General features: G+C 56.7%; 14 protein-coding genes across 14 annotated transcripts; 9 read left to right on the top strand and 5 right to left on the bottom strand.

Moving 5' to 3' along the window:
- Nucleotides 1-594: 594 nt before the first annotated feature.
- BO70DRAFT_302371 (FMN-dependent alpha-hydroxy acid dehydrogenase) lies at nucleotides 595-2,349 on the bottom strand (the record flags this gene model as incomplete). Its single annotated transcript, XM_025539750.1, has 5 exons — nucleotides 595-681; nucleotides 741-814; nucleotides 863-2,108; nucleotides 2,185-2,243; nucleotides 2,322-2,349. 5 exons carry the CDS (start codon nucleotides 2,347-2,349, stop codon nucleotides 595-597), a joined length of 1,494 nt encoding a protein of 497 aa, XP_025394467.1.
- Nucleotides 2,350-3,198: 849 nt separating this feature from the next.
- On the top strand, nucleotides 3,199-3,700 carry BO70DRAFT_401104 (uncharacterized protein; the record flags this gene model as incomplete). Its single annotated transcript, XM_025546971.1, has 2 exons — nucleotides 3,199-3,207; nucleotides 3,302-3,700. The coding sequence occupies 2 exons, from the start codon at nucleotides 3,199-3,201 to the stop codon at nucleotides 3,698-3,700; spliced, it is 408 nt and encodes a 135-aa protein (XP_025394468.1).
- BO70DRAFT_186673 (uncharacterized protein) lies at nucleotides 3,597-4,466 on the top strand. The gene has a single exon (XM_025538477.1). It carries the CDS (start codon nucleotides 3,835-3,837, stop codon nucleotides 4,294-4,296), a length of 462 nt encoding a protein of 153 aa, XP_025394469.1. The 5' UTR covers nucleotides 3,597-3,834; the 3' UTR covers nucleotides 4,297-4,466.
- A 646-nt stretch (nucleotides 4,467-5,112) lies between these two features.
- BO70DRAFT_346455 (6-phosphofructo-2-kinase PFK26) lies at nucleotides 5,113-7,721 on the top strand (the record flags this gene model as incomplete). The annotated part of the gene is made up of 3 exons (XM_025541544.1): nucleotides 5,113-5,484; nucleotides 5,861-6,131; nucleotides 6,258-7,721. Exons 1-3 carry the CDS (start codon nucleotides 5,201-5,203, stop codon nucleotides 7,719-7,721), a joined length of 2,019 nt encoding a protein of 672 aa, XP_025394470.1. The 5' UTR covers nucleotides 5,113-5,200.
- A 118-nt stretch (nucleotides 7,722-7,839) lies between these two features.
- BO70DRAFT_186522 (uncharacterized protein) lies at nucleotides 7,840-8,366 on the top strand. The gene has a single exon (XM_025538476.1). The coding sequence runs from the start codon at nucleotides 7,957-7,959 to the stop codon at nucleotides 8,257-8,259; it is 303 nt and encodes a 100-aa protein (XP_025394471.1). The 5' UTR covers nucleotides 7,840-7,956; the 3' UTR covers nucleotides 8,260-8,366.
- Nucleotides 8,168-9,325, bottom strand: BO70DRAFT_366750 (DsbA family oxidoreductase). The gene is made up of 2 exons (XM_025544412.1): nucleotides 9,024-9,325; nucleotides 8,168-8,954 (listed from the first exon to the last, which is right to left on the bottom strand). Exons 1-2 carry the CDS (start codon nucleotides 9,066-9,068, stop codon nucleotides 8,307-8,309), a joined length of 693 nt encoding a protein of 230 aa, XP_025394472.1. The 5' UTR covers nucleotides 9,069-9,325; the 3' UTR covers nucleotides 8,168-8,306.
- Nucleotides 9,306-10,864, top strand: BO70DRAFT_383324 (uncharacterized protein; the record flags this gene model as incomplete). The annotated part of the gene is made up of 4 exons (XM_025545580.1): nucleotides 9,306-9,665; nucleotides 9,737-10,285; nucleotides 10,404-10,574; nucleotides 10,696-10,864. The coding sequence occupies exons 1-4, from the start codon at nucleotides 9,463-9,465 to the stop codon at nucleotides 10,862-10,864; spliced, it is 1,092 nt and encodes a 363-aa protein (XP_025394473.1). The 5' UTR covers nucleotides 9,306-9,462.
- A 339-nt stretch (nucleotides 10,865-11,203) lies between these two features.
- BO70DRAFT_366752 (SPX domain protein) lies at nucleotides 11,204-14,136 on the bottom strand. Its single transcript, XM_025544413.1, has 2 exons — nucleotides 11,603-14,136; nucleotides 11,204-11,542 (listed from the first exon to the last, which is right to left on the bottom strand). The coding sequence occupies exons 1-2, from the start codon at nucleotides 13,856-13,858 to the stop codon at nucleotides 11,414-11,416; spliced, it is 2,385 nt and encodes a 794-aa protein (XP_025394474.1). The 5' UTR covers nucleotides 13,859-14,136; the 3' UTR covers nucleotides 11,204-11,413.
- Nucleotides 14,137-14,449: 313 nt separating this feature from the next.
- On the top strand, nucleotides 14,450-16,095 carry BO70DRAFT_324782 (NUDIX hydrolase). Its single transcript, XM_025540626.1, has 2 exons — nucleotides 14,450-15,089; nucleotides 15,185-16,095. Exons 1-2 carry the CDS (start codon nucleotides 14,590-14,592, stop codon nucleotides 16,032-16,034), a joined length of 1,350 nt encoding a protein of 449 aa, XP_025394475.1. The 5' UTR covers nucleotides 14,450-14,589; the 3' UTR covers nucleotides 16,035-16,095.
- Nucleotides 16,096-16,414: 319 nt separating this feature from the next.
- Nucleotides 16,415-17,276, top strand: BO70DRAFT_366754 (uncharacterized protein; the record flags this gene model as incomplete). Its single annotated transcript, XM_025544414.1, has 4 exons — nucleotides 16,415-16,512; nucleotides 16,584-16,615; nucleotides 16,744-16,825; nucleotides 16,898-17,276. Coding segments are annotated over 4 exons (239 nt in total), but the record flags the coding sequence as incomplete, so codon positions are not given.
- A 350-nt stretch (nucleotides 17,277-17,626) lies between these two features.
- BO70DRAFT_302374 (uncharacterized protein) lies at nucleotides 17,627-19,223 on the top strand (the record flags this gene model as incomplete). The annotated part of the gene is made up of 4 exons (XM_025539751.1): nucleotides 17,627-17,790; nucleotides 17,893-17,920; nucleotides 17,987-18,500; nucleotides 18,571-19,223. The coding sequence occupies 4 exons, from the start codon at nucleotides 17,627-17,629 to the stop codon at nucleotides 19,221-19,223; spliced, it is 1,359 nt and encodes a 452-aa protein (XP_025394477.1).
- Nucleotides 19,224-20,169: 946 nt separating this feature from the next.
- On the top strand, nucleotides 20,170-21,894 carry BO70DRAFT_346473 (putative tetracycline transporter). Its single transcript, XM_025541545.1, has 2 exons — nucleotides 20,170-20,367; nucleotides 20,424-21,894. The coding sequence occupies exons 1-2, from the start codon at nucleotides 20,299-20,301 to the stop codon at nucleotides 21,720-21,722; spliced, it is 1,368 nt and encodes a 455-aa protein (XP_025394478.1). The 5' UTR covers nucleotides 20,170-20,298; the 3' UTR covers nucleotides 21,723-21,894.
- Nucleotides 21,885-23,564, bottom strand: BO70DRAFT_346477 (uncharacterized protein). The gene is made up of 2 exons (XM_025541546.1): nucleotides 23,135-23,564; nucleotides 21,885-23,044 (listed from the first exon to the last, which is right to left on the bottom strand). The coding sequence occupies exons 1-2, from the start codon at nucleotides 23,430-23,432 to the stop codon at nucleotides 22,275-22,277; spliced, it is 1,068 nt and encodes a 355-aa protein (XP_025394479.1). The 5' UTR covers nucleotides 23,433-23,564; the 3' UTR covers nucleotides 21,885-22,274.
- A 160-nt stretch (nucleotides 23,565-23,724) lies between these two features.
- On the bottom strand, nucleotides 23,725-26,730 carry BO70DRAFT_433393 (WD40 repeat domain-containing protein). Its single transcript, XM_025548405.1, has 8 exons — nucleotides 26,679-26,730; nucleotides 26,440-26,597; nucleotides 26,227-26,378; nucleotides 25,216-26,162; nucleotides 25,031-25,165; nucleotides 24,846-24,977; nucleotides 24,488-24,786; nucleotides 23,725-24,437 (listed from the first exon to the last, which is right to left on the bottom strand). Exons 1-8 carry the CDS (start codon nucleotides 26,716-26,718, stop codon nucleotides 23,775-23,777), a joined length of 2,526 nt encoding a protein of 841 aa, XP_025394480.1. The 5' UTR covers nucleotides 26,719-26,730; the 3' UTR covers nucleotides 23,725-23,774.
- Nucleotides 26,731-26,790: the final 60 nt, after the last annotated feature.

The following is a 26,790-nucleotide window of genomic DNA, read 5'->3' on the forward strand; positions in this document are numbered from 1 at the left end:
CGAGCGCAGCTATCATCCACTCGGCCCGAGACCAGCTCTTGTACACTGTACTGTAGTCTTTTCTCTCTCCGCCACCCGGTCTCATGATGGGTTGGGTTGGGTTGGCACGGCATCACCCGATCCTGCGCCCACTGGCCCGCCGTATCCACTTTACTAGTATGCTTTACAATGCGTCGTCCAGGTCTAGAACATAGGTCTAGACTGGGTCATTGATACCCGCACGGAATCGGAGTGGTGTGATGACATGGTTGCGGAGCTATATACTAAGGGAGGCGGTTGGAAAATCCGGGTTTTGGTAGTGGCAGTCGCATGATGAACTTGAGATGGACGGTCGACTGACTTCAGTTATTTGGCTGATATGGTGACAATACTTTCTTCGTGTGGAGATAATAAGCCTGTTCCGGCTGTGATAGACTGCAAGCCGCCAGATTGAGTAACCCTCGTCATTTTTAACAGCTGATTTAATGTAGAGTTGGCATCGAAGTCAGTGCATTATACGCTAGGCTTTACGTAGTATAAGCGGCTAAAGGAAGTCACATCAGGATATATACAGCCATCTCGAGAGTAGCAAGTCTATCAAGGGCCGGCCCATGTTCATAGCCTGGCACGGAATGTGCCCCGGATTTTATCCAGTCCCGAAGGACCATCGTAAAGCTGCTGTTCCACCAGACGCGTGTTGATCTGTTGGGGCAGGTTAGCTGGGTAACTTGGTACGACATGAAACGAAGGACGGCTCTTACGTGATGAGGACCCAGATCTTCCACACGCTCCACCCCAAGTAACCGCATGCATGTCTTGGTTTCATCGGATAGAACTGGGATCATCAGTAGTCACTCTATGGCATTTTTGGTTTGGAGCTTACTCTGCAGGGTGCGTTTCACACCCTCGACACCGCCGGCTCCTAAGCCCCACAGAGCAGGCCGTCCAATGCCCACGCCCCTGGCACCCAGACACAGGGCCTTGACAACATCCGTGCCTCGACGGATGCCGCCGTCGGCCCAGACCTCCAGTTTGTCGAAAACCTCGGGACAGTATTTCCGGATTTCTAGCAGCGTGTGCACCGCGGGAGGGGCGGTGTCGAGAGCACGCCCGCCGTGGTTGGAGAGGATGATACCCTTGACCTGGGGAGTGTGGAGAGATGCGATGTACGCATCCTCGTGGGACTGCAGACCCTTCAGAATGATGGGTCGGTCCGTATGCTTTGCCAACCAGGGCAAGGTCTCTCGCCATGTCAGTGATGGATCCGTGCCCGCGAAAAGTTGTCGTCCAACACCTCCTCCACCATTGTTGGCATTTGAAGCGCTATCCGAAGCCTTGTATGCAGCCTGGGCGGCGCTCGCAACCGGTGCCGATGCCCCCACTGCGTTGCCACGCTCATCGTCCTCTCGCTTACCCGGTACCGGAGCGTCCAGGGTGAGAACAATGAACTTGATCGCCTTGAGCTTGTTAATGCGTTCCAGCATGACCTCGCTCTTCTTCCGGTCTACCTGGACGTACAGCTGCCACCCAAACACCTGGTCTGGAGCGGCATCCTGGACAATCTGCTCTGGCGTCATGGACGCGTTGTTGGAAATGATCTGCATGGCCCCGAAGCTGCGACAGGCTTCTGCGATGCCCGCTTCGCCCGCGGGGTGGCCCAAACGGGCCATGGCGGCGGGCGACACGTAGATGGGCATGCCGAGCTTGTGGCCCAGGGCGGTGGTATCAAGGTCACATTTTGTGCAGTCGACGAACACCCGAGGGCGTAGGAGAATGGAGCGGTAGACTTCGGTGTTGAAGTGTTTCGTAATCTTGTCATCAGACGCGGAGTAGTAATAGGCCCAGGCCTTCTTGCTCACGTTCTTCGTGGCCACCTGCTCGATATCGTCCATGTTGAGTAGATCCTCCATCGGGGGCGGACCCTCCTGCTCCACCGCATCTGACGGAGGCTCCGCCTGCACCTTGGGCAGAGTATCAGCATTGACGGTTCCCAGGAATGCTTCGGATTTCAGGTTTTCCTCCAGGATCCCTGGGGGGTGGATGGGGTCATATTCCTCGGTGGCATCCTTGCCTGCGAGCTTCAGAATGATCCTGGCACCACCAGGGTGCTCTGATAGAAAGTCGGTAACCTGATTGGGGGGATTGTTTGTTTAGCCGAGAGACAAGGGCAAGAGAATCAATGGATATATGGTCGGGCGGACATACATCGTAGACTTTGCCATATAGAATTACCCAGCAGCTTTCTGGGGTGTTGTGTTTTGCGACTGAGGTTCCCCGTTAGCTCCCATGCTTTCCCTCGTGGACGGTCGCCGATGACGCAGCTCGGGGCTTTGAAGACCTACCTTCTGCCGCGTCGAAGACCTTGCCCATCTTCTCACCGTGTGCTCCGTGGATTCGGCTTGTAACTGATGGATGGGCGGGGTGGCAGAGGTTCAAAAGGGTCACACGGGGGAGAAGAAGAAGAGGACGGGGCAGCGGTCAAGGGGGAGAGGGGAAGGAGGTCGCTGGCGTCGGAATTGGCGAACGAACAGCCGAGCGCCATGCAAGTTGCAGCGATGGCGATGCGCGGTGGACAATCCACGCCAACCCCCATTTTCAGATGGGCGATTCGGACGGAAAGCCGAACGGCGGAGAAAGATGGGGGCGGCTATTGCGCCCGCTTTGGGCAATCTCACTCGCCGAACGCCCCCGGCTTAGAGAAAGGCGGCCGCCCATTGGTGGACCTGCTCTCGGCGCTGATATCATCGCGGCTGCCTCAGGTTCCGTCCGTTGCCCTGTTTGGGTATTGAACTGAGAGTGATTGATCGCTTCACCCTCCGGATATCCTCCGGCAGTGCCCAGAATAACAGCACCCAGCATTCTGTCTGTATTCTGTACGGAGTACGTAGTGTTATTGTGTAAGACAGTCTAGACACCCAACCCCAAGTCTCGTGCCTAGCCCACTATTCCCCTTCTAGCCACGGACGGCTCGTCCACGTGAGCGACGGACTGCTGCAGCTCCTCAGTTCGCCCAATCTCAATCTCAACCTCAACCTCCTCCTCGACCCGTTCAGAGACATACACCGGACGGTCTCTTCCCTCGTCAGCTTCGGGAGCTCGCAGATCGGAGAGGTCAACTCGCCCGCCGCGACTCATAACAAACGACCTGCTGGCGCCGTCCTTCCCGTCAACCGGAGAATCGGCTCATAATCATACCACGAGATTACATGACACGTCGCGATGTTCGAGGTGCGTCGGGTGACTGGGGAATGCCACTCTTCTTTATCGGCTTGCCCGCGAAGTGGTTGGTTGGGACCATGAGATTCGTACTAACTGGCACCAGCGTCGTGCTGCGGACCGCTATCGGCTCCGGATGCACCGTGCCCGCACCGTTGCACTGACATCTGACGAGATTGTCGAGGTGCGAGCCGCCCAGCGGACCTTCGAAGGAGCCTACATCCGGACCGCGCTCTCACAGTTCTCATTCGCCCTGGTGGTCCTCAAGATCTTCACCAGCGAGTTCTACAGTACCGGGGCGCTATTCGCCATCTACGGCACCGGGGTGCTCATCATCGGGCTCTTCCGTCGCCAGCAAGGCAACCGGCAATTCTTCGCCGAGGTGGGAGAAGATGGCATCCGTCACAAGTTCAGGACGAGTGGGAATGCGGTGGTGGTTCTGACGGCTCTGAGCATCGCCGCCTACGCCACCCTTATCGCGCTGACTCTGAGGTTGGACCACTAGACCCTCCCGACTCGCTGGCAGCCTAGCAAATCTCTAGGTAAGGCGCTTCTGGCCTCCCTGCGTAACTGCCAAGTGCCAAGCGTATCGCAGAATGTTGCTTCCATCCTCGGCCTATCCGGCGCCCGGGATGCGCAATGGACTTGCAGACCTGCCGAAAGGTTCTCTCTTACAGCCCAGTGGTGCGTGGTGTGGAGGTCGTACACGGTTTAGCTCGTCCCACGGCCAGATTATCAGCTATCCAGGCGTTGTGGGGTCAAGAGATGTTCCAGGTAACCTTACTAAATGCTCAGAATCGATGTGGTCAGATCAGTCGGGGTGGGAGGCTTGGCTCTGACTGGAGGGATCAGATGGGCAGCAAGGGAGAGACGTGGACCAATGGGGCCATCCTGTGCGAGACCGATGGGGACAAGGTAGTCCGAGATCGAGCGGAATCCTTGGCATGGCTGCGCGGCTGCAACAGAGCCGACCGAAATGTACAGATTCATGCGTATACCTCGCATAAGGAAGCGAGAATCTATGGGTTCCCGGTCGGGCCGGGGGGGTTTCAGGGCTGGCGGAATGCCGCCGAGAAGGGAGTGGTTGACACCCTTACCTAGGCCAAGCATTCTGGGGGTGCTTGTGCCTCCATCCATAGTTAATGCTAGATGCAATGACTATTTGTTTTCTTTTTTCTGTTGCTCTCCGATCGACGGTGCAGAATGACAAGCGGGGTCTCTGGTACAGCGGATAACCGGGAGGACCTTATAAAGCCGGAGGGTCATGGCGGTGGATATGATTTGACATCATCTGTGGTCATGCTGTAGATCAACCCGCGGAAGCTCCACCGTTTATTATTCCTGACGAACCGACGCAGTACCCAGGAATCAGTGACTTCATCGGCGGCGCCGCTGGGGCGTTCAAAAATATATGCCGGTCGCAGGTGCGAACCAATTCTTCTCAAGCTTCTCCCCATCCTCCAACCGAAGCCGCACCCGCCACCCCGTGCTCGAATCCCGTTCCTTGCCTGGAATCATTCGCCTTGGGGGCCTTCGGAAGACCCGGAAAAGGAGCCTTGCATTGCATGGTGCCGCCGCCCTGGAGGAATCGCGTGCTGTGATCCATCACTCTCGTCTCTTGTTGCCTCCTATCCTGGGGTGGGTGCCGTCGATAGCAGACCAGGCCAGACGCGACTAGACTCCGTGGTGGGTTGTATAAGAGAGAGAGAGAGAGAGAGAGTTGTTGGCGGAAGGAAACCCGCCGTGACGGACTTGGTTGACTCATCCGCGCACGACCACCACAACTTCCCCCTCCTTTTTTTCCCTCTCGACCCCTCCGTCATTGCCTCTTGGACAGCCGAACGGCGGCCAGTGCGGCCAGTGAATCGCCATCGCCTCTGCCCACCTCACTATATCTTCGACCTCTCAACTATCGAACCCCCCCCCCCCCCCTCCGACTCTCGAACTCCATTTTCCTTTTCCCTCCTCTCCCCCGCCGCATCTCCGGGCGCCACTCGCGGCCCCGATGTCTCAATCTCAACACACAGATATTGCACGCTCCGCCATCATGACTTGCGCGTCGCTGCCTGAGCATCAACGTGGCGCGTCGGCAAAACCCCACGGATCGCACTCCAGCTCGGGAGCCGGGAGGGACGCCAATCTTATGCCTCCCCCGAAGACGCTGGTCGGACGAGCGCTAGGGAACGAGCTGCATTCCGATGTCCACAAGGGATCCCAGGCGCCCAAGGATGGTGTCGGCTTTGCCCTAACAGACACTCCGGTTTCTACCGCACCCTCGTCTCCACAATTGTATGTTCCTCCCCTTTCCCTTCGCCTCCGTTGGTCCGTCCTTTTCGCCCGCTGCCTAGATCTCGCATCGGTTCCTCGAGGCGCCGAAAAAGAGCATTCTAGATCCTATCGGCCTGACGTCCTACACATTGCCCCGGAATGATCGACAGTCGTCAACTCGGGTCCTGTCGACCCGACTGGCCCTGTCGGTCCCGCGGCTGTCAGGCGTGATCCCATCATCTTATCTTGCATTCCTTTCCCTTCACCCGCCTTGCTTATTGCTTCTGCCCCTCTCTCTCTCTTCCTCCTCCCCTCCCCCTTTTGGCTTTTCATTGGATACACTGTCCTAAGCTAGTGTGAACTTGTCATCTCCGTGAAACGCTAACCCGCCTTGCAGCACAGCGAATACCACCCCTTCTACCCCCGGCCGAGTGCGCGCTACCACCCTTGATATTCCCGGTCTCACCAAGTCCAAGGTCTCGCCCGATGGCCGTATCGCCCAACGAGATGTGGGGTCCAAGCTAGTCATCGTCATGGTCGGCCTTCCTGCCCGGGGAAAGAGTTACGTCACCAAGAAGTTGGCTCGGTATCTGAACTGGCTGCAACATGATACAGAGATCTTCAACGTCGGAGAGCGTCGCCGTGTTGCTGCCGGAAAGTCCCCCGCCGTCGCGGGACGACGTCCCAGCCACAGAGCGAGCACCATTCACAGCGAGCTCGTCGATTCGGTGCGACGCCTCAGTGTCAGCGTGGGAACGATGAACCAACCGTCGAAGAAGGACATTCTGCCTGAGGCCACCGCGAGTGTATCGGACGGTGCCATTACATCGCCTCCCGAACTTGAGAGCACGCTCCCCCCTCCCGTGATCCCTACGAAGATCCTCGTCAACGGGAAAGAAAAAGAATTTCATGAGGACGACCCTGGGCAAAGTGAGATTGTCCCACCGTTCAACGCCAGCCCGGAGGAGCAGCAGGCTGTCCAAGAAGCATCCCCCGAGCCCATCGACCAGTCCGCCAGCTTTTTCGACCCCAAAAACCAGCTGGCTGTGAAGCTCAGAGAGCAGGTGGCTTTGGATACGTTGGATGAACTGCTGGATTACATCCTCGAGCAAGGCGGCAGTGTCGGCATTCTCGATGCTACCAACAGTACCATGGAGCGTCGCAAGGCGATCGTTGATCATATTCGCCGCCGTGCTGGCCCCGAACTCAACATCTTGTTCTTGGAAAGCAGTTGTGTGGACCAAGAACTGCTGGAATCCAACATGCGCCTCAAGCTATCGGGTCCCGACTACAAGGATCAAGATCCGGTCAAGGCGCTCGAGGATTTCAAGCGACGTGTCAGCCTCTACGAAAAGTCGTATGTCCCTCTGGGCGAATATGAAGAGAAGAACCGGATGGCATACATCCAGATGATCGACGTTGGGCGCAAGATGGTGTCCCACCAAACCCATGGCTTCCTCTCCTCTCAGGTGGTCTACTACCTTTTGAACTTCAACCTATCGCCTCGTCAGATCTGGATCACACGGCACGGTGAGAGCAAGGACAACCAGCTGGGTCGCATTGGCGGCGACTCGGAACTCAGCGAGAATGGCCATCGGTACGCACGGGCGCTGAATCGATTCATCGATCACCAGCGACAGCAATGGGAGCTGGTGCAGAGGCAAAAGGAAATGCTGCGGCACTTGCCCCCTCGCCCTGGTGACAGCACGCCCCCGAACCCGTCGTGGATCCCCGGCGGCCGACCCCGCAACTTCTGCGTCTGGTCCTCCATGATGCAACGTTCCGTGCAGACGGTCGACTACTTCAACGAAGACGACTACGATGTGAAGCAGATGAAGATGCTCGATGAGCTCTACGCGGGCGAGATGGAAGGCTTGACTTACGATGAAATCTGCGACAAGTTCCCGAACGAGTACGCCTCCCGTCGCAAGAACAAGCTCTACTACCGCTACCCCGGACCTGGCGGCGAAGGGTACCTAGACGTGATCAACCGGCTTCGCGCGGTGATCATTGAGGCGGAGCGGACGACCGACCATGTTCTGATGGTGACCCACCGGTCCGTGGCGCGCGTCCTGCTGGCGTACTTCCGTGGGCTGAAGCGCGACGAGGTGGCCTCCCTGGACGTGCCCCTGGGGATGCTGTACATGCTGGAACCCAAGCCGTACGGGGTGGAGTTTAAGGCGTACCGCTACAACACCAACACCGACTGGTTCGACTACATCCCGGACTTCAAATTGCAGCAGGCCCCTACCCACTAGACGTGGTGGCGGTTCCGCTTTGCTTTCGCCATCTCCACTACTGGGATCGAAATCCATTGTAACAACTTTCTTCCTGCATGGCGAGAGGCGTTATCCGACCCCACCCTCCGTCACTTGACTTTCTTCTCCTTCTCTTATTTTCCTCCTTCCGGCTTCCTGGAGTTGTGGTGCCTGTGATCTTCTATGTGCTGCTCACCTTTCCTTCCCTTTCTACTACGTGTATTATGCCGGGGAGATGTCCTTCACGATTAGCGCGCACATCTCCTTCTTGGGCGCCGGCCGATTGCTCACCCTCTTCATGATTCCTTCTGGGTATGTCCTTACTCGCATTATTGTCTCCGGCGTTAGGGGTGCTCTCCAAGACTTGGGGTGGAGGTTCGGAGGACGTAATGGCAAAGGGATGGCTGTCTTCAGATTAGACTCCGCTACTAAACTTCTTACACTTCGCTGTGTGTGTGTTATGTCTGCATGTTTGCTATCAAGAGCATCGCACGATAAATGTCCGTTGCCTGATTTAAACCTAGAACGATCAATGTAAAAACATGTTCTGTTTCCAACCATTCCCTATAGATCGTCTTTCTCCTTTCAAGCAATCTTCTTGACCTGCTCAAACACCTCCAAGAAAGTCTCCGGCTCATCGGCCCCCTCGACCGCATACTGCCCCTGGACCATGAAATACGGCACCCCCGTCACCAACTGGCGCCTTGCCCGCTCCGCCTCCAAGTCGACCTCCGCGCCTCCCTCCTCCGACTCAAGCAGCCTCACCACCGCCTCCCTCTCCAGCCCAGCCCCCACCGCCGCCTCCACCAACACCTCGGGATCCGTAATGTTCTTCTCCTCCTCGAAATACGCCCGGAACAACCTCTCCACCACCCTCGTCTGCAGCCCCCCAACCAGACTCCCCTCCAACGATGCCTCCCCCTCCCCCTCCTTCTCCTTCTTCCCCGCCCACCACACCACCCGATGCGAATCGCGCGTCCGCCCCGTCCGCCCCCCGAAACTGAACTGCACCCCTTCCGTCCGGCCCACCGCCGTCAACCGGTCGAAGATGGCGAAGGCCCGGTCCCGGCCGAATTTCGTCGCGTAGGCTTCCGTCTTCTCGAGGCCGGGGAATGCGGGGGAGGCGGGATTCAGGTAGAATGCGTGCCAGGTCAGGGTGAAGGTGTCGCTTGGGTAGGTCGTTTTGTGGAGGGTTATGGCGCGTGAGAGCCGGCGGAAGCCGATGTAGCACCACTGTTTTTGATTAGGATTTTGTTGGAGGGGAGCGGGGTTGGGGGTGGGGGTGGGTATGCGTATGCGTACCGGACAGATGGTGTCGGAGATGATCTGGATGTTGAAATTGGTCATGGTGATGGGTGGATGTATTGTGCAGCTATCTAGGGATGATCAGACAAGAGTCAGAGTGGTTGAATGGCGGGGAAGGTGAGAAAGTGGTGGTTGTAAATCTGTATAGATAGAAATTTGAGCATCGTCTCGAGGCAGCTTGATTTGTCAGCAGGTTGGAGACGGTCCGATGGGTAGAACCAAAGTACTTAGGTTCTTCTGGGTCACTCATAGGAGTTGTTATATACAACTGGTCGATCACCCCGCCACGAGTGACATCATCGCGGAAATCCGGGGAATGCCCGGATTCTTGGAATGCTTCAAGTCCGGGAGGAAGGACTGAGGAGTAGTCCTCCTCTTCTCCCTCTTTTCTCCTCATTCAGGAACCAACCTGCCTGCCACCCTGCCACAGCTCTCCATGATCACCGCGCTTCTCCTCCGCGGCCATGATTCCGTCTGGGCGTCTCTCCACGCCGTCATCCTCAACATCCCCCCTTCGCGACTCCGCATCTTCCCCTTCCTGGCCGGCTTGGTCTGGTTCCTGACTCTGTCTGCTCTGCTCCTGACCTGGCTCGGTCGTGGCATGCCCAAGTACCCGGGCCAAAGCAATCCCCATGTCGCGTGAGCTGCTCCGAACCTCTTCTTCCTCTATCCTCTATCGCAACCCTCATGCTTATTCGTCTATTCGCTAGCTTCATCTCCGACATCGCCTCGTTCGAATTGAAGCCCCTCTTCCTCGTCGGTGCCTCCATGACCGCCGTCGGATTCCTGTTCACCGTCGCTGCCGTCCATGTCGTCCGCTACGAGCCCGGATTCGCCCTGGTGCGATGTCCCCATCCCGACAACGAGAACACTCCCCCTTCCCTTCACGACCCTGAAAACAACAACACCGCCCCGGATATACACCGTCACATCACCCCAGCCAACGAAGACGAAGACGAAGACGAAGACGAATGTGAAGACCTCGACACCCTCAAAACCCTCAAAGTCATCTCTCTGTTCTCCATCTTCGCCTCCGGAATGGCAAGCACCGCGCTCATCCTGCTCGGCGTCATGGATACCTTCCGCTACAAGTACGCCCACCATATCTTCCTCCGTATCTGCTTCGGTGGTCTGGCTATCCAGTCCGCCGGCACCGCAATCGTGTATTCCAATGAGGTCCTGAGCTTTGCGTCCTATCTGTACCATTGGGGCATGTGGCAGCATAACTGGGGAAAGAGGAGTCTCCGAGTGAGAGTTTTGTATGTTATGTGACTCTGCAACCTCCTTTCCCTCTCCCTTTTCTTACCTCCCTCAGACTCCCTATACAACATGTATACCACTCACATCTACTACCAACCAACCCACTAACCCACGCAGCGCATCCCTCTCGACCATCCTAATCCTCATCCAACTCTTCCTCGGCGTAGCTTTTATCTCCCTCACCGTCCCCGAAGACGCGCATGACTACCGCACCGCCGGCATCATCGAATGGATCATCGCCTTCCTGGGCACTATCTACCTCTGGCTATTTTGCGGCTTCTTCGATCGGTACGTACCTCCCTTCCCCTGATCCCCATTCAATCCACCTTATCCTCTTGGACGCTGTGAGTATGAGTGAGCTAGTGAGTGAGTGCGCTAATTCTCATTCCTCCATTCCTATTCCTCATAGAACAAACTTCGACGGCTACATCTACTCCGTTTTATATGAATCCGCTGCTAACGGAAAACTTCCCATCCGTGGGCCTTTGTCTGGAGTCGCGGGGTCTTCGCATACGGAAAGGGATTCGGAGCGCGCCCCGTTGCTCTCTACTGCGTCTGGGACGGGGCGGTATACATGATCATGATTATGATAGAGTGGGTATTGGGGGGTCTTGGGGGGGAAGGGGAAAGGGGGACGTGGGCTGTGTTGAGGTTGCGTGTTTGGTGCATCTACATACACTTGCATTAGAAGCTTGAGCGTTTCGTTTTCTTTTTTTTTCATGCCAGAACAATGAAGACATGTTGTTATGATAACAATGGCGGAATGAACTGAAATACTATATTTTGAAGCATCGAGTCCGTGAGTAAAGCAGACATCGTTGATGGGCAAGAGATAATATCGTCTCCCACCCTTAGACCACTAGGCCCTACGATGTAGGCATACTCGATGAAAGTCCAGTCATTCTCATGGGTATAGAATCATTTCCATTCTAACTAATGACGCTCGCTGGGGTTCACTTTTAATCAAGTAAAATGCTAAGAATACATACATACATCGACAAGACACCCTATGTATACAATCACAAAGGTGGATGGACAATTTTACATCGCAATGCACTGTACACAGCCCTGCCTCACCCCTGCCCCCCCCTTTGCTAGACCGGCACTTTGGATAGCTAGTCATCCGATCAAAGCGCCTGTCCACCCTGGTTGACCAGTTGCCACGGGTGCGCCTGGTTGGCGAAACCGGTCGAGTTCAACGTGGGAGGGTTCGCGAGACTATCACGCTCCCGTATCCTCTCGACAGTAGAGTTATACTAATTGCCATGTTAGTCAGGAGGGAGGGGGGGTAAGAATGGAAGCCTAGCACGGCTTACCTTGAAGGCAAAGTTCAGGACCAGCGCCACGGCCAGTCCGATGCACACGACAATAGGACCGAAGGTGTTGTCCAGGTCGCGTCCGCTGCGTTGGCGGATGAGGCGGGCCCGTTTCTCGTGCATGTACCATCCCCACGCGGCAGCAAAGATGGCGAAGCACGTGTAGACAATGGACAGGGCACGAGCCACATCGTTGTCCTTCCCGGCCGCGTTGTACAGACCCAGCGAGAGCGAGGACAGCAGGATGCTGATATGGAGCCATTTGATGAACGTTCGCTGGTTGGCGAGCCAGACCTTGGTTTCGACCCGGACCGGGCCTGAATCCTTGATCCACGTCCCGGGTTCCCGGACGCCAGGCGGCAAGGCAGCCTCGTCGGCGCGGTTGGCGCGGGACAGGGGGAAGGAGGGGAACAGAGCGGCCAGCCGTTTCAGCGTCACGGGCTGCTCCGCTTGCTCTCCTTCTTCCACTTCTTGGATGGGCTCGTCGCGTTCGGGTCTCGGCGCCACCTCGGGCGCCGACGGACGCTGGGATGGCTGTGCGTGTGCGACCTGCGGAGACTGGCGGCCCCGTGAGGAAGATTCCACGTCGGTGAACTTATGAACCGGGGATCCCACCAGGGGCCTTGCTGCAGGACTCTTGCCGCCCAAGAAGCTTCCAACCGCCATTTCCTCCTCGGCACGCTTCGCAAGTCGCTCTTGTTCCTCGTGGAAAGCCGTCTCCGGATCCCGTCGGATGTCACTTTCCAGCTCACCAAGCCAGAAGGGGAAGCTGTTTACGTAGTCTTCGAAGAGCTGGGCCACGCCGTGGACGAATTTGGAGAACCGGGGGGCTTCCTTCACGAGATGGGAAACCATGAGGTCCTTGATCCACTCGGCATTGTGCGCCGTACTGCCCCTCAGCTTGATTTCCAGCAGGGCATGGGGGAACCGAGCGATTTCGCCGGTTCTGATGCGGCTGAACGGATACTCCATGTTGGCATCGTCGATGTCTCCACGGTGCCACTCATTCGCCTCCCGACAAGGGCGCAGCTCCTCCAGTGAGTCCTCTCTGATCAGAGCCAGATTGGTATCCAGAGAAATCCGGATCCGGTCATCTCCAGGGATCTGGAAGGCCATGCGCGTGTAGTTGGCTCGGAGCATCGGCTGCAGGTTGTGTTCCTTGATGAAGGATTGCAGCTCCTCGACGTCCTTCTTGAAAGACTCGGCATGCTCCGATTCCCCGTTGCCCATGTTTTCCATCCGATGCACCTTCTTGTCGAATCGGTATTCGCCGTCAAGGAACTCCTTGACATGTTTCTGCTTCAGTTGCACCTTCACTTCCCTACTGCGATCGTCATCCGTCACAACCTTCTTCTCCAGGAAGATAGCGGGCTTGTCCTGCAGGTTGCCAGTCCAGCGCAGCCGAAGAGAACCGGCCTCAGGGGCACGAGCGACCTTCTGGGTGTAGAGGTCGAATTGCGGGTTGTCGAAATACAGGGAGGTAATCGTGGGGTCGTCGGGAACGGTGGTAAGGTCCTTGGAGGTACCAGGGTTGTAGATGAGGACGGGAAGTTGCCGAAGAATATAGGTCTTCACCTCCAGGACATTATCTGCGTGCACCCAGAATTTGAACGAGGAGTAGGCGCCCTGACCAAACCGAGACTCGGCGGGGTCCTTGATCTCCACGACGCCCTGGCTAAGGATCTCCCGGGCGAAGGAGTACATCACAGACAATCTGCGGACCAAGGGCGAGTAGTCCTCTGAGTTGAATGGCAACTGCGAGAGCCGCACTTGCAACAAAGGCTTCACCCGGTATCTGGTACCGCGCTTGCGGTCATGCTTCTTTGCGGCCTTGAGGAAGCCCGTGAAATTGATCCGACTATATTTTTCCAGCTCAGTCACCTCTCTGGTGATACTGTCCAACTCTTCGAGGACCCCGGAGGCGACCGTCTTCTTCTCTTCACCGTTCACAATCGCAGGGGTCTCGTCATCGGCAGTGGTAGTCAACGGGCGCAACCGGGTCTCACAGGCCGACGTGCGCTCTCTCAGCTGCTGTAGCGTTTCCATCTGAAAGGCATTGACCTTATCGAGCTGCACGTTTATCAACTCCTCGACGAAGGCCTCCTCATCCTGTTCGGTCCATGGTGTGGTTTCCGAGTCGCTGCCATCTCCAGTGACATCATGCTCCCGGAGCAGGGCCTTTAGGCGGTGGTAGTCGATATAATTCCCACTCCAGGGGGGATAGATGGAGTTCCGCAGAGTCTTTCCAAAACGCATGTCGGGCGATGCTGGGATAAGGAAACTGGGCACGCGACAGTTGAAAGGAAAGAGATACTAGCTCCGCAAGGGCTGGGGTCTAGTAGTGGGCAGAAGGAATGCGGACTGCGGACTGCGGAGACGCTGCCGTCGGATTGAGAAAAGGGCAGCAGCAGTGTAAGCAAGGGATGGATGGGAGCGGAAGAAATCACCTCGCTGGAAGAAGGAGGGGGGGAGAAAAGTGTGGCGAGTGTTTCAAGAGCCTAGAGAAGCAGCGACAGACGGGAGATTGATCTAATATACTCTAGTTCGCAGTGAGAGCCGTTTAGCCTGGGCGAGTCGTTGCATCCCATCGCCGTATCCATGCACGTGCGCCCGGCACTGTGGCTCTTGCCCGTTTAGTGTCACGGCTGGCCCGGCCGGCTCCTGCTGATTGGCTGCGGCGCCGGGCAGCTCCCCGGCCGGCCTCGAATTGGCCGTCAAGCTCCCCCGCCGTAATACCAGTACCGTACGTCGTCCTAACGCGGCTCTCTCGCCGATAAGCAGGCCGCCTTTTGGGCCGACGATGATGTTATTATATTCGCTTTCCGACAGCAGCTTGCCGACAATAATACGGAGTACACAGTATCTATCTACCTTTGTAGTACTGGTATACCGCTGTCTGTCGCCTTTTCTCCACTGCAGTGGGGATCGCCTCCTCTCCTCTTCAACAAAAATCTCACTGCATATGACCTTAATGCTCCTCCTGGCCAATGGATTCCCCAAGCCTCCCATCACCCCAGGAGCCTGTCTCGTTGGCCCAATCCCTCCATGACGTCTTGTCAGACCTTCACCAGCGTCCATATCCCCACGTCCCCAATCCGCCGTCGTGCAAGAAACGCGCCTCTGTCGCCCTCATCCTTCGCGTCCGTCCCACATATAACCATTGGCCTGATCCCTCATCCTTTCCACCCCCGACCGATTCCGCCTCCGCCTCCGCCAAAACCCGCTTAGATACTTTCTTCTTGCAGTCCTGGGTCCAGAACGGGGAGCCCGAGGCGCTGTTCATCAAACGAGCCTCGAGGGTTGGAGATCGCTGGACTGGCCATGTCGCCCTCCCCGGTGGGAAGCGAGACCCGGAGGATGCCGACGACAAAGAGGCTGCGATCCGAGAGGCCTCGGAGGAGATAGGACTTGATCTGACTACGAATGACTGTGTCTACGTTGGGAATCTGCCGGAGAGAGTGGTAACTTCGAGCTGGGGCACTGTTCCGTATGTACTCTGCTCTCCCCGTCCCTTCTGCCGCTGGTTTCACCGTCTCCTCGGCTGGAAGCACGCACGGCGCTGACCAAATTCGCTTTCCTTAGGTTGATGGTCCTTTGCCCTTACGTCTTCCTGCTAACGAGCAGCGACTCCCCGACCCTAAAACTACAACCCACAGAAGTGGCTTCAACCCATTGGGTACCCCTCAGGGCCCTGCTCTCTTCGTCCTTGCGCACAGTGGAACATGTGGACATGTCTCAGCGGTTGGCGAATATGGGCGGGCTCATATCCCGCCTCGCATACCGCTCCTTGATGGGGTTCATGCAGTTTGCTGCCATCCAGTTAAGCCCAACTGAGAGCCTGCAGTGCAACTCGACTCCTGGATATGTTCCGGGGAACACCCAGCCGCCTGCGTCGCTGTTTCAGCGATGGAAATCGTGGTGCGTTGGCGGTCAAGCCGAGTCCAACACTCAGAGTCAACCTCTCCTACTCTGGGGCCTGACACTTGGGATCTTGGCGGACTTTCTAGATATGCTTCCACCACATACTGCTGTAGAGCTATGGAATTACCCGAATTTTACCGCGCCTGACCTGCGACTGCTTATAAATACCCTTACATATCGTCTGCGGAAACGCAACCGACAGCAGGTCAAGTCTGGGGCCCGCCCCAGCAACACCGCAGTGGACAGTCAGACAGCTGCACTGCCCGTGACGAAGGTGACCAGCGATTCGAAAGCCGATCACAATCAAGTCGGCATTGGGGGACTTGGAGTGGGCAGGTATTATGGCCCGTCGGACCAAAGCCCCGACGAGAGTACATATGCAGTTGGTATCATGCTCAACGGCTACTACGACCGAGTCCGAGTCGCCATCTATATGTTTGTCGTGTGGAGGATCGCGCTGGGGTCGACAGCGGCCATTTATGCCTGGAAATTGCTCCGTCGACTTCGGTAAATGTGCCTCGTTCATTGTTTATAACCAGATGGAGATGTAAGCCATGCCAATAGAGTTGTTGTATATGTGTTTTATCTCGACATCTCGACATTGGAAGTACTACCTTACCTAGTTAGTAGATAGTGGTTGCCGACATGGTGTTTCCAATACAGCATTACCATGGTAGCCGAAACCCAATAGTATGTATGGTACGGTAATTACAAATCGTAACTTACCTTGCGCAAGACGGCTGCGTATCGCCCATCGCCTCCCGTCCCTGGCGGGCAAGCTTATCATTGTTCTCATTGTCATTTCCTTCCTCGGCTGTCTTGATCCACTCACATCCAAACAACCTCTTCTCAACGCCAGCCTCGGGTTCCCTTTCCATGTCCCAGTAGCTACCATGGCAGCGACGCAGAAGCTCTACCCGCGCGCGACTGTGAAGCGCGTTGTCAAGGCTCACTCCAATCGCAGTCTGAGCAAGAATGCAGATATTCTGGTAGGAGGCCCTTTAATAAGCTCAGATGTCCAATGACGGGAGACTGACACGAACGCGCTCTTCCTCTTCAGATCTTCCTCGATTACATGCTGTTTATGCAAGAGTGAGTCGGTACCCTAGTCTATTGCCCGCGTTCGATACGCCGCCGCCATCCATAAATGCCAGTTTGGAGAGGAGCCGAGAGCAGAACGGAGCATGAGCGCGGTGCTGACGATCCGGTGGTCTATTCAGGTTGATGCGGGAATCCTCAATTCAGTCGCGGAAAGCAGGCGAGAAGAACATCTCGCCCAATAGTGTCCGGAAGGTGACTGAGGTATGACATTCTTTGCCTGGACGTGGTGTGTGTCCTGGTCGAGACTGACCCTGGATGTTCGATTCTCTATAGAAGACACTGCGGAAGTTCAAAGGTTGAGTTTGTGCACCATGGGAGTCGACTTCATTCCCTGGGCTTCTGCCTAACTCGTCAATGAGATCTCGAGCTGCCTGGCATAACAACGGCACCACACAGCGTTGGATTGGGGGAGAGTTCTATAGTTTCTTTTTGGGTTTGTCTTTATCTGTTTCCGGATTTATTGGGGGTGGGGGCTTCTATTGTGGAATGGGCTGCGGAGTAGTTCAGGCGATAGAAGCTGGTAAGGCGTTGATCAGGAGTTGTGATGATACCCAACAATCATGGTGGCCTTCCAGCCGCAGGGGTCTCCCCTGTCGGAATTGAACCTGTACAGTAGATACATACAAAGTAGAGGTAACCAAGGCTCCAAGTATCAGCGACCTCCACCCAACCACAGCCCGTCGCGTCGGCGGTGGCCCCCGTCCGAGCGCGAATTGGGGCCAGAGGGTTGGGACGGACGAGAGCTGAGAGGTTCGGAAGAGTTCCACCCGCATCTTCACTCGCGCTCTCATCCACCGCCGTCGACGCCGCCTTTGTTTCTCTCTCTCCCAGTCACTCCATTGATTTACGCGCTCCCCCTACGCCCTTTTACGCCTTTACTTCTTTCTACCTTGACATCCCTCCCCTCATCCCCCCCCAAGCTCCTCCCTCCATTTTTATCCAAAGACTTAAGACTGCAAACACCAACAACCACTCTCGGCGTCCATCTCACAACTCAGCGTCATGGCTGCCACATCCATCAACACGAACTCTCCCTCACAGTCCGAACCTGCCTCGGAGAAGCTGAAGCAGAAGCAGAACCATGCCTCTAGCCCTTCGATCTCATCCAAGCAGGAAGTGAATGGCCTGGACAACCTGGATCACCAACACTTCAAGGAGCTGCAGAGGTGCGTCAGTCATGGAAGCCCACCGCCTGCGCATTCGCAAGATTTGGGTCTTGTGTCTTGGGAAAGGCCCATCCGGATTGAATACTGACAGGGATGCTACAGAAATCTGCGCAATGCTCTCAAGAAGCTGGTACGTTGAAAATGACTCATCCTAGTCAGGTCGCTGGTCCATCGCTCACATCTCTTCCTCATACAGAACGCAACGGCTAAGGTCGATGCCATCCTTGCGGAGAACCCCGGCAAATCGTTGGACGAACTCGTCGACGAGAAAAAAATCAATGTCGATCAAAAGGCTCAGGCCTTGAAGAAGCCCGGTCTTCAGGCCACTGTGGCCCAGATCGAGGAGCAGATCGCTCAGTACAAAGACTTCGCTTCCCATTACGAGGAACGGCTGGTCAGCCAGAAGGCGGAGCTGGAGAAGGCCCACAAGGAGCAGCTCGAAACTCTCCGGGAACAAGCGGCCACTGAGGCCTCAGAGACCAGCCAGAAGGAGCTCCGGCAGCGGCTGCTTAGCCTCAGCAAGTTCCTTTGCGCGGCCGCGACCGTGAGACGGTCTGGAGACGAGACTGCCAGCGAAAGCCGTGCGTTCGAAGGTGTCCTCTTCCAGGTTTACGGCGGCACCCAGGAGGCAGTCACGTCCATGCTGAAGATCATCGATGGCGCGGACGAGAAGGTCGTCGGCGTTGACGGCACTGAACTCGAAGTCACTTGTGCGCACTACACCCCATGTCCTGTCCTTTTCTGGTCCTAATAGTCTTTTTTTTTTTTTTTTTTGATTAGATGCAAGGGTTAAGCAGGCTTCCGTTGAGCTTGCTCCCTCCTCCGGAGACGAAGCCCCCGAGGCGGCACCGGTGTCGGATCCTACTGTGGCAAACGCCGGCTACACCGAGCTCCAGGATACCTCCTACTCCACCGATGCTGCTGTCGTGACCGACACCACCCCCACCGATGCCGAAACCGAACCCGAGCAGGTCCCCCCTCCTTCTCAGACGTTGGTTGGGGACGGTGCTAACCCCGTGGCGGAGGCCAACTGGGATGCCAACACCTCTGGCATTTCCTCTGCCAACACGGAGGGCTGGATTGAAGTCCCCCGGGACCCGGCTGAGACCGAAACGGGTCTTGAGGCAACCCCCGCGGCGGTCGAGGTGGAGGTCAAGACTGCGGTGGAGACAACCGATGCGAGCGGGGAGAATGCGACCGTGCCCAAGCCGGCCGAGGGAGCCGCGCACCACCAGAGACAGCACAGTGGCCGCGGACGTGGCCGTGGTGGCCATGGACGCGGGCGTGGCGATGGATTTCGGGGACGCGGACGTGGTGAATTCCGAGGCCACGGTCGCGGTCGTGGACGGGGTGGTGGCCGTGGCCGTGGCGGAGCCAATGGCAACGGCAACGGCAACGGCATCCCGAGTGCTGCCCCGGCTGGAAGCCAGTAAGCTGGTCTCTCGGTTGGGATGTAGTAGATCGGTCGTCTGCTTCGAAGGCCTTGTCTGGGAGAAGTGCCTCTCTGCATCGACTTAATTTCGACTTCACGCCAGCGCCTTATTGCTTCTTCGCATTGTCCTGGGCATCTTCGACACTGCGTCTCTGCGTTTTCCTCCTGCTCTATGTGGCCTCCGTGGCCTCTGACCTTCACATGTCTTTCATCTCTTCATACTAATAAACTCATGGGTAATGGCGGTGTCATGGTTGACGAAAGCAATGACTCTTGAAATGATTACAACAACGGGTATGGGAGGGCGAAGAAGGATGGCCGGCGAGCCAGCCGCTCGGCAACTTTGCTCTACGTTTCTTTTGGATCTGCTTGCCAAAAGTTCCTGTTGTATATGTTTGCGACTATTGAGCGTGCATATTGTTGCTCTTTGATATCTTTTCCTTTTCTTGTCTTTCGCGCTTTGATTTCCGCTTCTGCGGAGCCATTGCATCCCGGTGATGGGGGTGATGAAGGTGATTCTCTTGTCGCTGCCCCTACACCGTTCCTTTCATGTATTTTATTCACATACATCTTGTTGGCACGTGGAGACGGAGGTCTGGACGGTTTACAGCAGAGGGGGGGGGGGGGAGACTCCGGCTGTTGACAGCTGGAGGGATGAAGCTACTGCAGTAGTGAGGCAATGGAACGCGCGGCATGGTCTACTCTTCCCATCTCGGAAGCTGGTGGCAGACAGTAGTCCGTAGAAGGTAGACTAGAGTCTTCATGACTATCTACTAGATACCAGTACTAGTCAGTCGCAGGTAGCTGTAGCTGGCCGAATGGGGCAGTCATGTCCGAGCAGGGATGGCACGTAGGGTTCAGGGCTATGACATAAGAAGCTGTCGCGTTGTCATCTCGTGTCTTGTCTCTCTCTCTTTCTCCCCTCTCTCCCCCTCACCCCTTCCCAGCTCTCGTCTCACTTCCCCATGCTGGATTAATTCGTTTCTTGCTACGTTTCCTTTTCTTTCCCTTTTTTTTTTCTCTTTGGCGTCTCCTCTTCCGGACTTCTTGCGCACTCCAACTCCTCCAGATCAACAATGGCGGTAGCCGCAGATCAGCGGAAGAAGATCCTCAAGGTCTTGATGACCTCGTTGCTCTTGGATTTGGTACGTCTCCCCTCCAGCTTCCACCGCAACCTGCACTTCTAACCGCCGTCGACCAGATATCCTTCACCTTCATTCTTCCGCTCTTTCCGTCTCTTCTCACCTTCTACCGCAACCAAGATCCCTCGCCGAACTCCCTTCTAAACCGCGTCTTCCACTATCTCAACGCCTACAAGAACGCCTTCGCCAAACCAATCGACTCTCGCTATGACATCGTCCTCCTCGGGGGTGCCCTCGGCTCCCTCTTCTCCTTCCTGCAGGCTATCGCAGCTCCCTGGATTGGCCGTCTCTCCGACAAACGCGGTCGCAAAACTGCTCTCCTCTGGTCCATGGCTGGTAACACCCTCAGCGTCGCTCTCTGGGTCGCCGCGACGGATTTTCGCACTTTTCTCGCCAGTCGCATCGTCGGCGGTCTTAGCGAGGGTAACGTCCAGCTAGCCAACGCTATTGCGACCGACATCAGCGACCCCAGCCAGCGCGGTTCCACCATGGCCCTGGTCGGCGCGTGCTTCAGCATCGCCTTCACCTGCGGTCCCGCCCTCGGAGCCGCCCTCTCCAACATCACCACCGTCGCCGCAAACCCATTCGCCACCGCCGCCGGCGTCTCCCTCCTTCTCATCGTCGTCGAGACCGCCTACCTCTACTTCTGCCTCCCAGAAACTCACCCTCGCTTCACCAAACTTAGCCACACATCCTCTACAACCACAACTACCAACACTGACAAGAACAAGGATGAGCCTTCCTCCTCTTCCTCCCCACGGAAACACACCAACAACCCCGCCCTCCTCAATGCCATCCACTTCCTCTTCCTCCTCCCCTTCTCCGGCATGGAGTTCTCCCTCCCCTTCCTAACCGCCACCTTCTACGCCGGCAGCCAAGCCAGCCCCTCCGCCCTGAACGGCCGTCTCCTATCCATGATGGGTCTCATCGCCTCCCTGCTTCAGGGCACCGTGGTGCGCCGCCTCCCTCCGCTCGTGACCGTGCGCGCCGGCGTCGTCGCCTGCACCATCTCGTTCTTCATGCTGGCGCGCGTCTCCTCGCTGTCCGGCCTATACGCTGCCGGTGGCCTGCTGGCCATCACGAGCGCCACCGTCGTCACAGGTCTGAACAGTCTCGGCAGCTTCGAGGCGCAGGAATCCAACCGCGGAGCCGTCCTGGGTCGTCTCCGCAGCTGGGGCCAGGTCGGTCGCGCCGCGGGTCCCTTGCTCTTCTGCTCCCTTTTCTGGTGGGCTGGGCGCGAAATCGCCTACACCACTGGTGGCATCGCAATGGTGACCGTCTGCGTCGCCGTCTTCAGCACCTTGAAGTCGCCTCCCATTGGCGCGGGTGCGCCGCAGCAGAAGAAACCCAAGGCCTAATACATTCCTAACCTGGAATGGGTGCCATCTGTTTAGGTTGGTGCTAATGTTTACGCTTGGATCAGATAAAACCCCCCGGGGGGCCTGCTATGTAAACCAGGTATATGAATGACCTCACAACTGTACTGTCAGTCTAGAATTAGATATGTTAGAATCATGCAACAGAATCCACTGGCTGGCTCAGTGACAAGACCATTATTCATTATTGGGTATTGTACATCTAGAGAGAGGAGTAAGTTCAACCAAATACAAATAGAAATAGAAAAGAGCACAGAAGAGGGGAGAGGAGAGCAAATGAGACATGAGGCAGATATAATGTCCACTCTAGACAGAATGGACTGCGAACGCCGTAAGAAATACAGCCCCAAGCCCCACGGGGATAGATAGATATTGGGCAACGTCAGTCAAACCCGAACACCGTTTCCCTGGAGGCCCTGTATTTTATGCCCCCGACCGTCTGTTCACTTCAAAGGAATGGAAGTACTAGGTGCTTAGTAAGTAGTAAACGTGACGATATGAAACGGAACCTGATATGCACGGTACTGGACTCAACTACGACCAACGGCGAGAATCAGAATCAGATGACCGATCGCGACTGCTGCAAGGGAGTTCATAGCCGTGGCAGCCCTGGATGGCGAATCCGGGCTCGGTCGCGGGATCCAGCGATCCCCTCGCCTTGCCGATTAACCAGTCCGTCAGGGTGACGAATTTGGACGTGCGGTCCCAGCCACGCGCATTATCAGCGTGCTCGATCGTGTGCGACGCAATGCGACCTTCCTCGTCAAAGGAGAAGATGAACAGTCCTGTGAACTGCTCCTCCTTGGACAGCTTGAATATTGGGGCGTCGCCGCCTAGTAAAACACTAAGCCCTTTGTTGATGCCGGTTTTGGAGGAGGATAGATGGCTGTCGGGGGTGTTTGAGGGGGAGTCAGAGCTTGTAGCGGGGCCAGCGGCAGTACTGGTACTGGTGTTGGGGGTGACCGGGTGGGTGGTATCGCTTCGCGGTTCGGTCCTCCATCGGACCACCAGACGCTCGTCGCTGGGGTCGTGATAGCCGGTATTGCATCCCGGGTCTAGCACTGTTCCTGCGTGGACGATGCGCTCGCTCAGAATCTGTAGTTTGACGTTGCCCAGCAGGGGGAGGCTGCTCCATGCTACCGGGACGGTCCAGAGCACGGCCCGGTATAGCGTTCGGCCCTTCACATTGGGGAGGTGCGGGTGTGTGGAGGGGAAGAGGTGGAGGGTGACGCTGGGGGAGAGGATCTTCGTGGGTAACGGGTTGGTGAGAAGGGTCGGTAGTCGAGGCGAGAGGATCCGGAGAGCTGTCGGGCATCGAGGCGGTCAACTTTGGTCACTTTGTTAGGGGGAAGGGGGAAGGGGGAAGGGGGAAGGGCACAATGGGACGAACTCACTATTCCCGAGCTTCAGAATCCGCTCATCCGGGGGTTTATGGTCGGGCTGTGGCCCTCCGTCGAGGCCATCCGATAAGGACGGTCGGAAACCGGTTTGCGAGAAGAGCGTCGGCGACACGGGGGTCAACTGCGGTCCATGGATGATATCAGGTCGCGGCTGGGCGAGGGTCGGCGGAGAAGGAGAGAAGAAGCACTGTTGACGAGAGACAGCCGACTGGGTCGTCCAAGGAGGAGGGTTTGGACGACGTCGGAGGGCGCACGGAGGCGCTGGGCCAGGGACAACTAGCTTCGGCGGCATCGCGGACAAGAGGCGACAGGGGGGTGGGCATCAGTCAATGTCTATCAATGCATGTCTGGCAGAGCGGCCGCAAAAGGCGTGGGCGCAGCCATGTAGAGGGGAGTGATTCATGAGCCACGGCTAGAGATGGAGAGCAACTGGACCAAGAAGGAGAAGAAGGAGGAGAAGAAGAAGGTGAAGATGAAGTCGGCGCCGAAGGCGGCGATGACGTCGGCCCGCCCCGGTTCGCTGCCTCAGGCAGCCAACGCCTCTTCTAGTTCGGACAGAAGAACGGATTCATTTCATTGATTACGCCGGATGCATTATTCACAGCAGTCATACACATGGGCCATGAGCCTCCGCTCAGGCCAGTTCGTCGTCATCGTCGGCCCCTAGATATCGCCGCTCGGCCACCTCGCGGATCTTGTCCTCCAGCAGCCCGCGGCCATATCGTTCCGCAATCTTCACGGCCGCCTCGACCATCTTGCCATTGCGGTCGCGCATCATCTGGACCAGCTCCAACGCCTTCATGCCCCGGTCCTCGCCTTCCCGGCATTCCACCGCCAGAAGCTGCAGCAGGATCTTGTCCACTTCCAGCTCCTTCCGCGCCAATTCCGCCCGCTGGCCCGTGGTGGCATTGGTGGTCGACACGAGGTCCTCGAACAGTGACAGCATGAGACTGCCCCGAACAAAGGCTTCCTCGAATCGTGCTCCGTCGTTGCGCGTGGAGCCCTCTTCCTCGTCCTCATCCGGCCCCTTCCCGGGCGTGTCCGAGATGGGAACCCGGAAGTCGAATTCACTCAGCAGCGGCCGTGGGAAGTATGGGTATCTGTCTCCTCCCTTCAAGATGATGCAGTGGAACTTGTCCTGCGCCACGGCCACGGGCCAGTACGTCTCCTCCTTGCGCCCGCTCGCAAGACGCTCGAGTTGTCTGGTATCGAGCAGCGGGACCCAGCGAGCCTGGCCATTGCTACGCCAGTGCTGCAGGACCAAAAGAACGCCTTCTGAGTCGTAGATGCAGGGGTCCTGCAATTGTCAGCGTGAACTCGGGATAGGATGAATGGGGATTCACTCACTCCGGCATCAGAGAAAAAGACACTCCGTAGTTCCGCGCCCTCGGGGATCGCAAGCACGTCCTCGTTCTGGCAGATCTCGTCCCGCTTGACGTTCTCAACCGTGTACCGTAGTGTCGCGTTGCGGCCATCGCTTCCTAGAGGGCCATTTCCCACTGTCATAATATAGTCTCGCCAGGCGGCACACGTAACGGCCGGGCTCTTCTGTCGGTACACCTTGAAGGGGGTACCGAATAATGTATATACACGGACATAGTCCTTGGTTGTCACAGCGACAATGTATGAATCACTAAGCGCCAGCGCTGCAGAACACATTAGCCGACTCGTCCGCGCGAAGGTCGTTCGTCAGTTCTCCTCTTACCTCTGATAAATTCTCCCTTGGGCAGCTGTGTCCGCCAGTCCGCACGCGTCGTCCATGTTTCATGGGGTCGGTAGAAGATCGTGGCAGGGCTGCCGTCCGTCGGGTTGTTAGAGAAGAGAGTCCCATGCTCGTCTGGGTGTTGTCAGTTTGGAATCCCCTTCTGGATTGCTCCGTCTTCAACCTACTGAGACACGACCGATCATAAAGATAAGGATCGGTGAAGTGAAAGTCCCGGTGAAGCTCACGGTCGTAGAACTCAACCGTCACCGTATTGTGAGTTTCTTGGTCGACCGTCCAGACGCAGCCGGTCAGGTTCAGGCCTACCATAATCAGCACACTTCCCACCAGGAACAGCCCGTAGAATACATACAGAGATACCGTCTGTTCCCCCGCCACGGAGTGCTTCCGGGCTGAAGAGGAGGGTGAATCTTCGGCTTCGCAAACGACGTCAATAACCGTTTATCCGCATGGCCGTCAGCCTCGTCCAGATGGGAGCCTGCGCGCTTGCCTAGTCCATTGACGCTCTCGGCGTAACCAGCTCCATCATCGTCGTCGACAAAGCCCTCCATATCAACATCGTAATTCAAAACATCGTCAAGCGAATCGGGAGTGGCAGCTCTTTCCCTCCGTTCGATTGACTCCTTCGGTCGGTTCGCCAGCGGCCGTCTCACATTGTTGGAGATATCTGTCAACGGACCAGAAAAGATCGGAGCAGCCTGGAGCGGCTTTTGAAGGAGCGGTTGGTGTTCTCTTGGCACTATCCCATCATATATGAACAGCTCTCCATCCGACGTTGTGAATGAGAGCGAGTTGTTGCTTGGGTGCCACGCAAGGTTGATCACATTCGGAAAGTCATAGCGCTGTACAACCTTCTGCGTCTTCGTCTCCCACAGCAAAATCCGACCATCCGCACCAGCTGTCGCCAGAAGCGCCCCATTGGGGGACCAGCTAATGGCAGTGACATCGCCGTTGTGACCACCAGAAAACACCTTCTCCTTCTTCCACTCGCCCGTCGAGAAGATCGCAATGTCGCGCGTCGCTTCGGCAGACGCAAACGCCGTTCCATCAGGATGCCAGACGATCCGGGACGTAGCCTCATCCTCCGGCTCCAGGCGCCGGATCACGCCGTCCAACTTCCGGACCAACTCCGGTTCATCGGAGAGCGTAGAATAGATGTAAAGCAGCCCGTCCGTACAAGACACAGCGACGTATCGTCCACTCGGATCGAAAGTGACGTGTTTCGTTCCCTTCGCCTGCTCCCGAAGGACTTTGACTTTGGTCATGTCCTCGATGTTCACGATCTTCACTGTAAGCTCACTGGCGCAGCCAACGTCAGCTCTCGATCTCTCATTGCGATATTCGCAAGCCAGGGACAACGAACTCGCTCGCCACAGCCGCCCATTCTCCGTCCTTGGAAACGGCGATATCCCGCACCGGCAGCGCGCATCGTACCAGCAGTTTTTCCATCCGGCCCGATTCCATCTCGTACTGCCAAACCGTGCCGTCCTCCGCGCCCAGGATGAACGTGTCGTTCTGGAAAGAATTAGCTTATCATGCATGCATGCCAGTAAGTCGGGAAGTGTTTGCAACGCACGGTGGCACCAATTCCCATGTGGCCGTCGTTACCCTCGTCGACGGTTTTCGGTTCTCCATCTTGTCCGACCGTGTAGATTCGAATTGCAGAGTTGGAGCCACCTGTGATGACACGGCGTCCGTCCGGTGTGTATGCCAGTACAGTAGTCCCCGGGGTATCTAGGCAGGCAGATTGCAGCGTTAGTTATCTAACTCCTAGACCGAGGTGTATTCATAGGCCGCCGCGGCAGCTGCACTTACGGGCTGGTCTGCCCCTGGGGCGCATAGCTTCGGAGGCCATGATGTGGTGTCCAGACAGACTGGTAGAGGGGACCTCAATTCAGCAACTCACCGACCCGACATGGTTGCGCTG

Source organism: Aspergillus heteromorphus (genome assembly GCF_003184545.1).
Source record: "Aspergillus heteromorphus CBS 117.55 chromosome Unknown BO70scaffold_52, whole genome shotgun sequence".
Lineage (NCBI taxonomy): Eukaryota > Fungi > Ascomycota > Eurotiomycetes > Eurotiales > Aspergillaceae > Aspergillus > Aspergillus heteromorphus.

Excerpts from the sequence above, each read along its gene's own strand:
- BO70DRAFT_186673 (XM_025538477.1), top strand. The coding sequence starts at position 3,835 with ATGGACTTGCAGACCTGCCGAAAGGTTCTCTCTTACAGCCCAGTGGTG.
- BO70DRAFT_186522 (XM_025538476.1), top strand. The coding sequence starts at position 7,957 with ATGTCCTTCACGATTAGCGCGCACATCTCCTTCTTGGGCGCCGGCCGA.
- BO70DRAFT_366750 (XM_025544412.1), bottom strand. The coding sequence starts at position 9,068 with ATGACCAATTTCAACATCCAGATCATCTCCGACACCATCTGTCCG. Across the intron at positions 8,955-9,023 it reads TCTCCGACACCATCTGTCCG|TGGTGCTACATCGGCTTCCG; the intron begins GTACGCATACGC and ends AATCAAAAACAG.
- BO70DRAFT_366752 (XM_025544413.1), bottom strand. The coding sequence starts at position 13,858 with ATGCGTTTTGGAAAGACTCTGCGGAACTCCATCTATCCCCCCTGGAGT. Across the intron at positions 11,543-11,602 it reads TCCTGAACTTTGCCTTCAAG|TATAACTCTACTGTCGAGAG; the intron begins GTAAGCCGTGCT and ends CATGGCAATTAG.
- BO70DRAFT_324782 (XM_025540626.1), top strand. The coding sequence starts at position 14,590 with ATGGATTCCCCAAGCCTCCCATCACCCCAGGAGCCTGTCTCGTTGGCC. Across the intron at positions 15,090-15,184 it reads TCGAGCTGGGGCACTGTTCC|GTTGATGGTCCTTTGCCCTT; the intron begins GTATGTACTCTG and ends CGCTTTCCTTAG.
- BO70DRAFT_346473 (XM_025541545.1), top strand. The coding sequence starts at position 20,299 with ATGGCGGTAGCCGCAGATCAGCGGAAGAAGATCCTCAAGGTCTTGATG. Across the intron at positions 20,368-20,423 it reads CCTCGTTGCTCTTGGATTTG|ATATCCTTCACCTTCATTCT; the intron begins GTACGTCTCCCC and ends GCCGTCGACCAG.
- BO70DRAFT_346477 (XM_025541546.1), bottom strand. The coding sequence starts at position 23,432 with ATGCCGCCGAAGCTAGTTGTCCCTGGCCCAGCGCCTCCGTGCGCCCTC. Across the intron at positions 23,045-23,134 it reads GATTCTGAAGCTCGGGAATA|CTCTCCGGATCCTCTCGCCT; the intron begins GTGAGTTCGTCC and ends GATGCCCGACAG.
- BO70DRAFT_433393 (XM_025548405.1), bottom strand. The coding sequence starts at position 26,718 with ATGGCCTCCGAAGCTATGCGCCCCAGGGGCAGACCAGCCC. Across the intron at positions 26,598-26,678 it reads CCCCAGGGGCAGACCAGCCC|ATACCCCGGGGACTACTGTA; the intron begins GTAAGTGCAGCT and ends CTGCCTGCCTAG. Across the intron at positions 24,978-25,030 it reads TTATGATCGGTCGTGTCTCA|ACGAGCATGGGACTCTCTTC; the intron begins GTAGGTTGAAGA and ends GACAACACCCAG.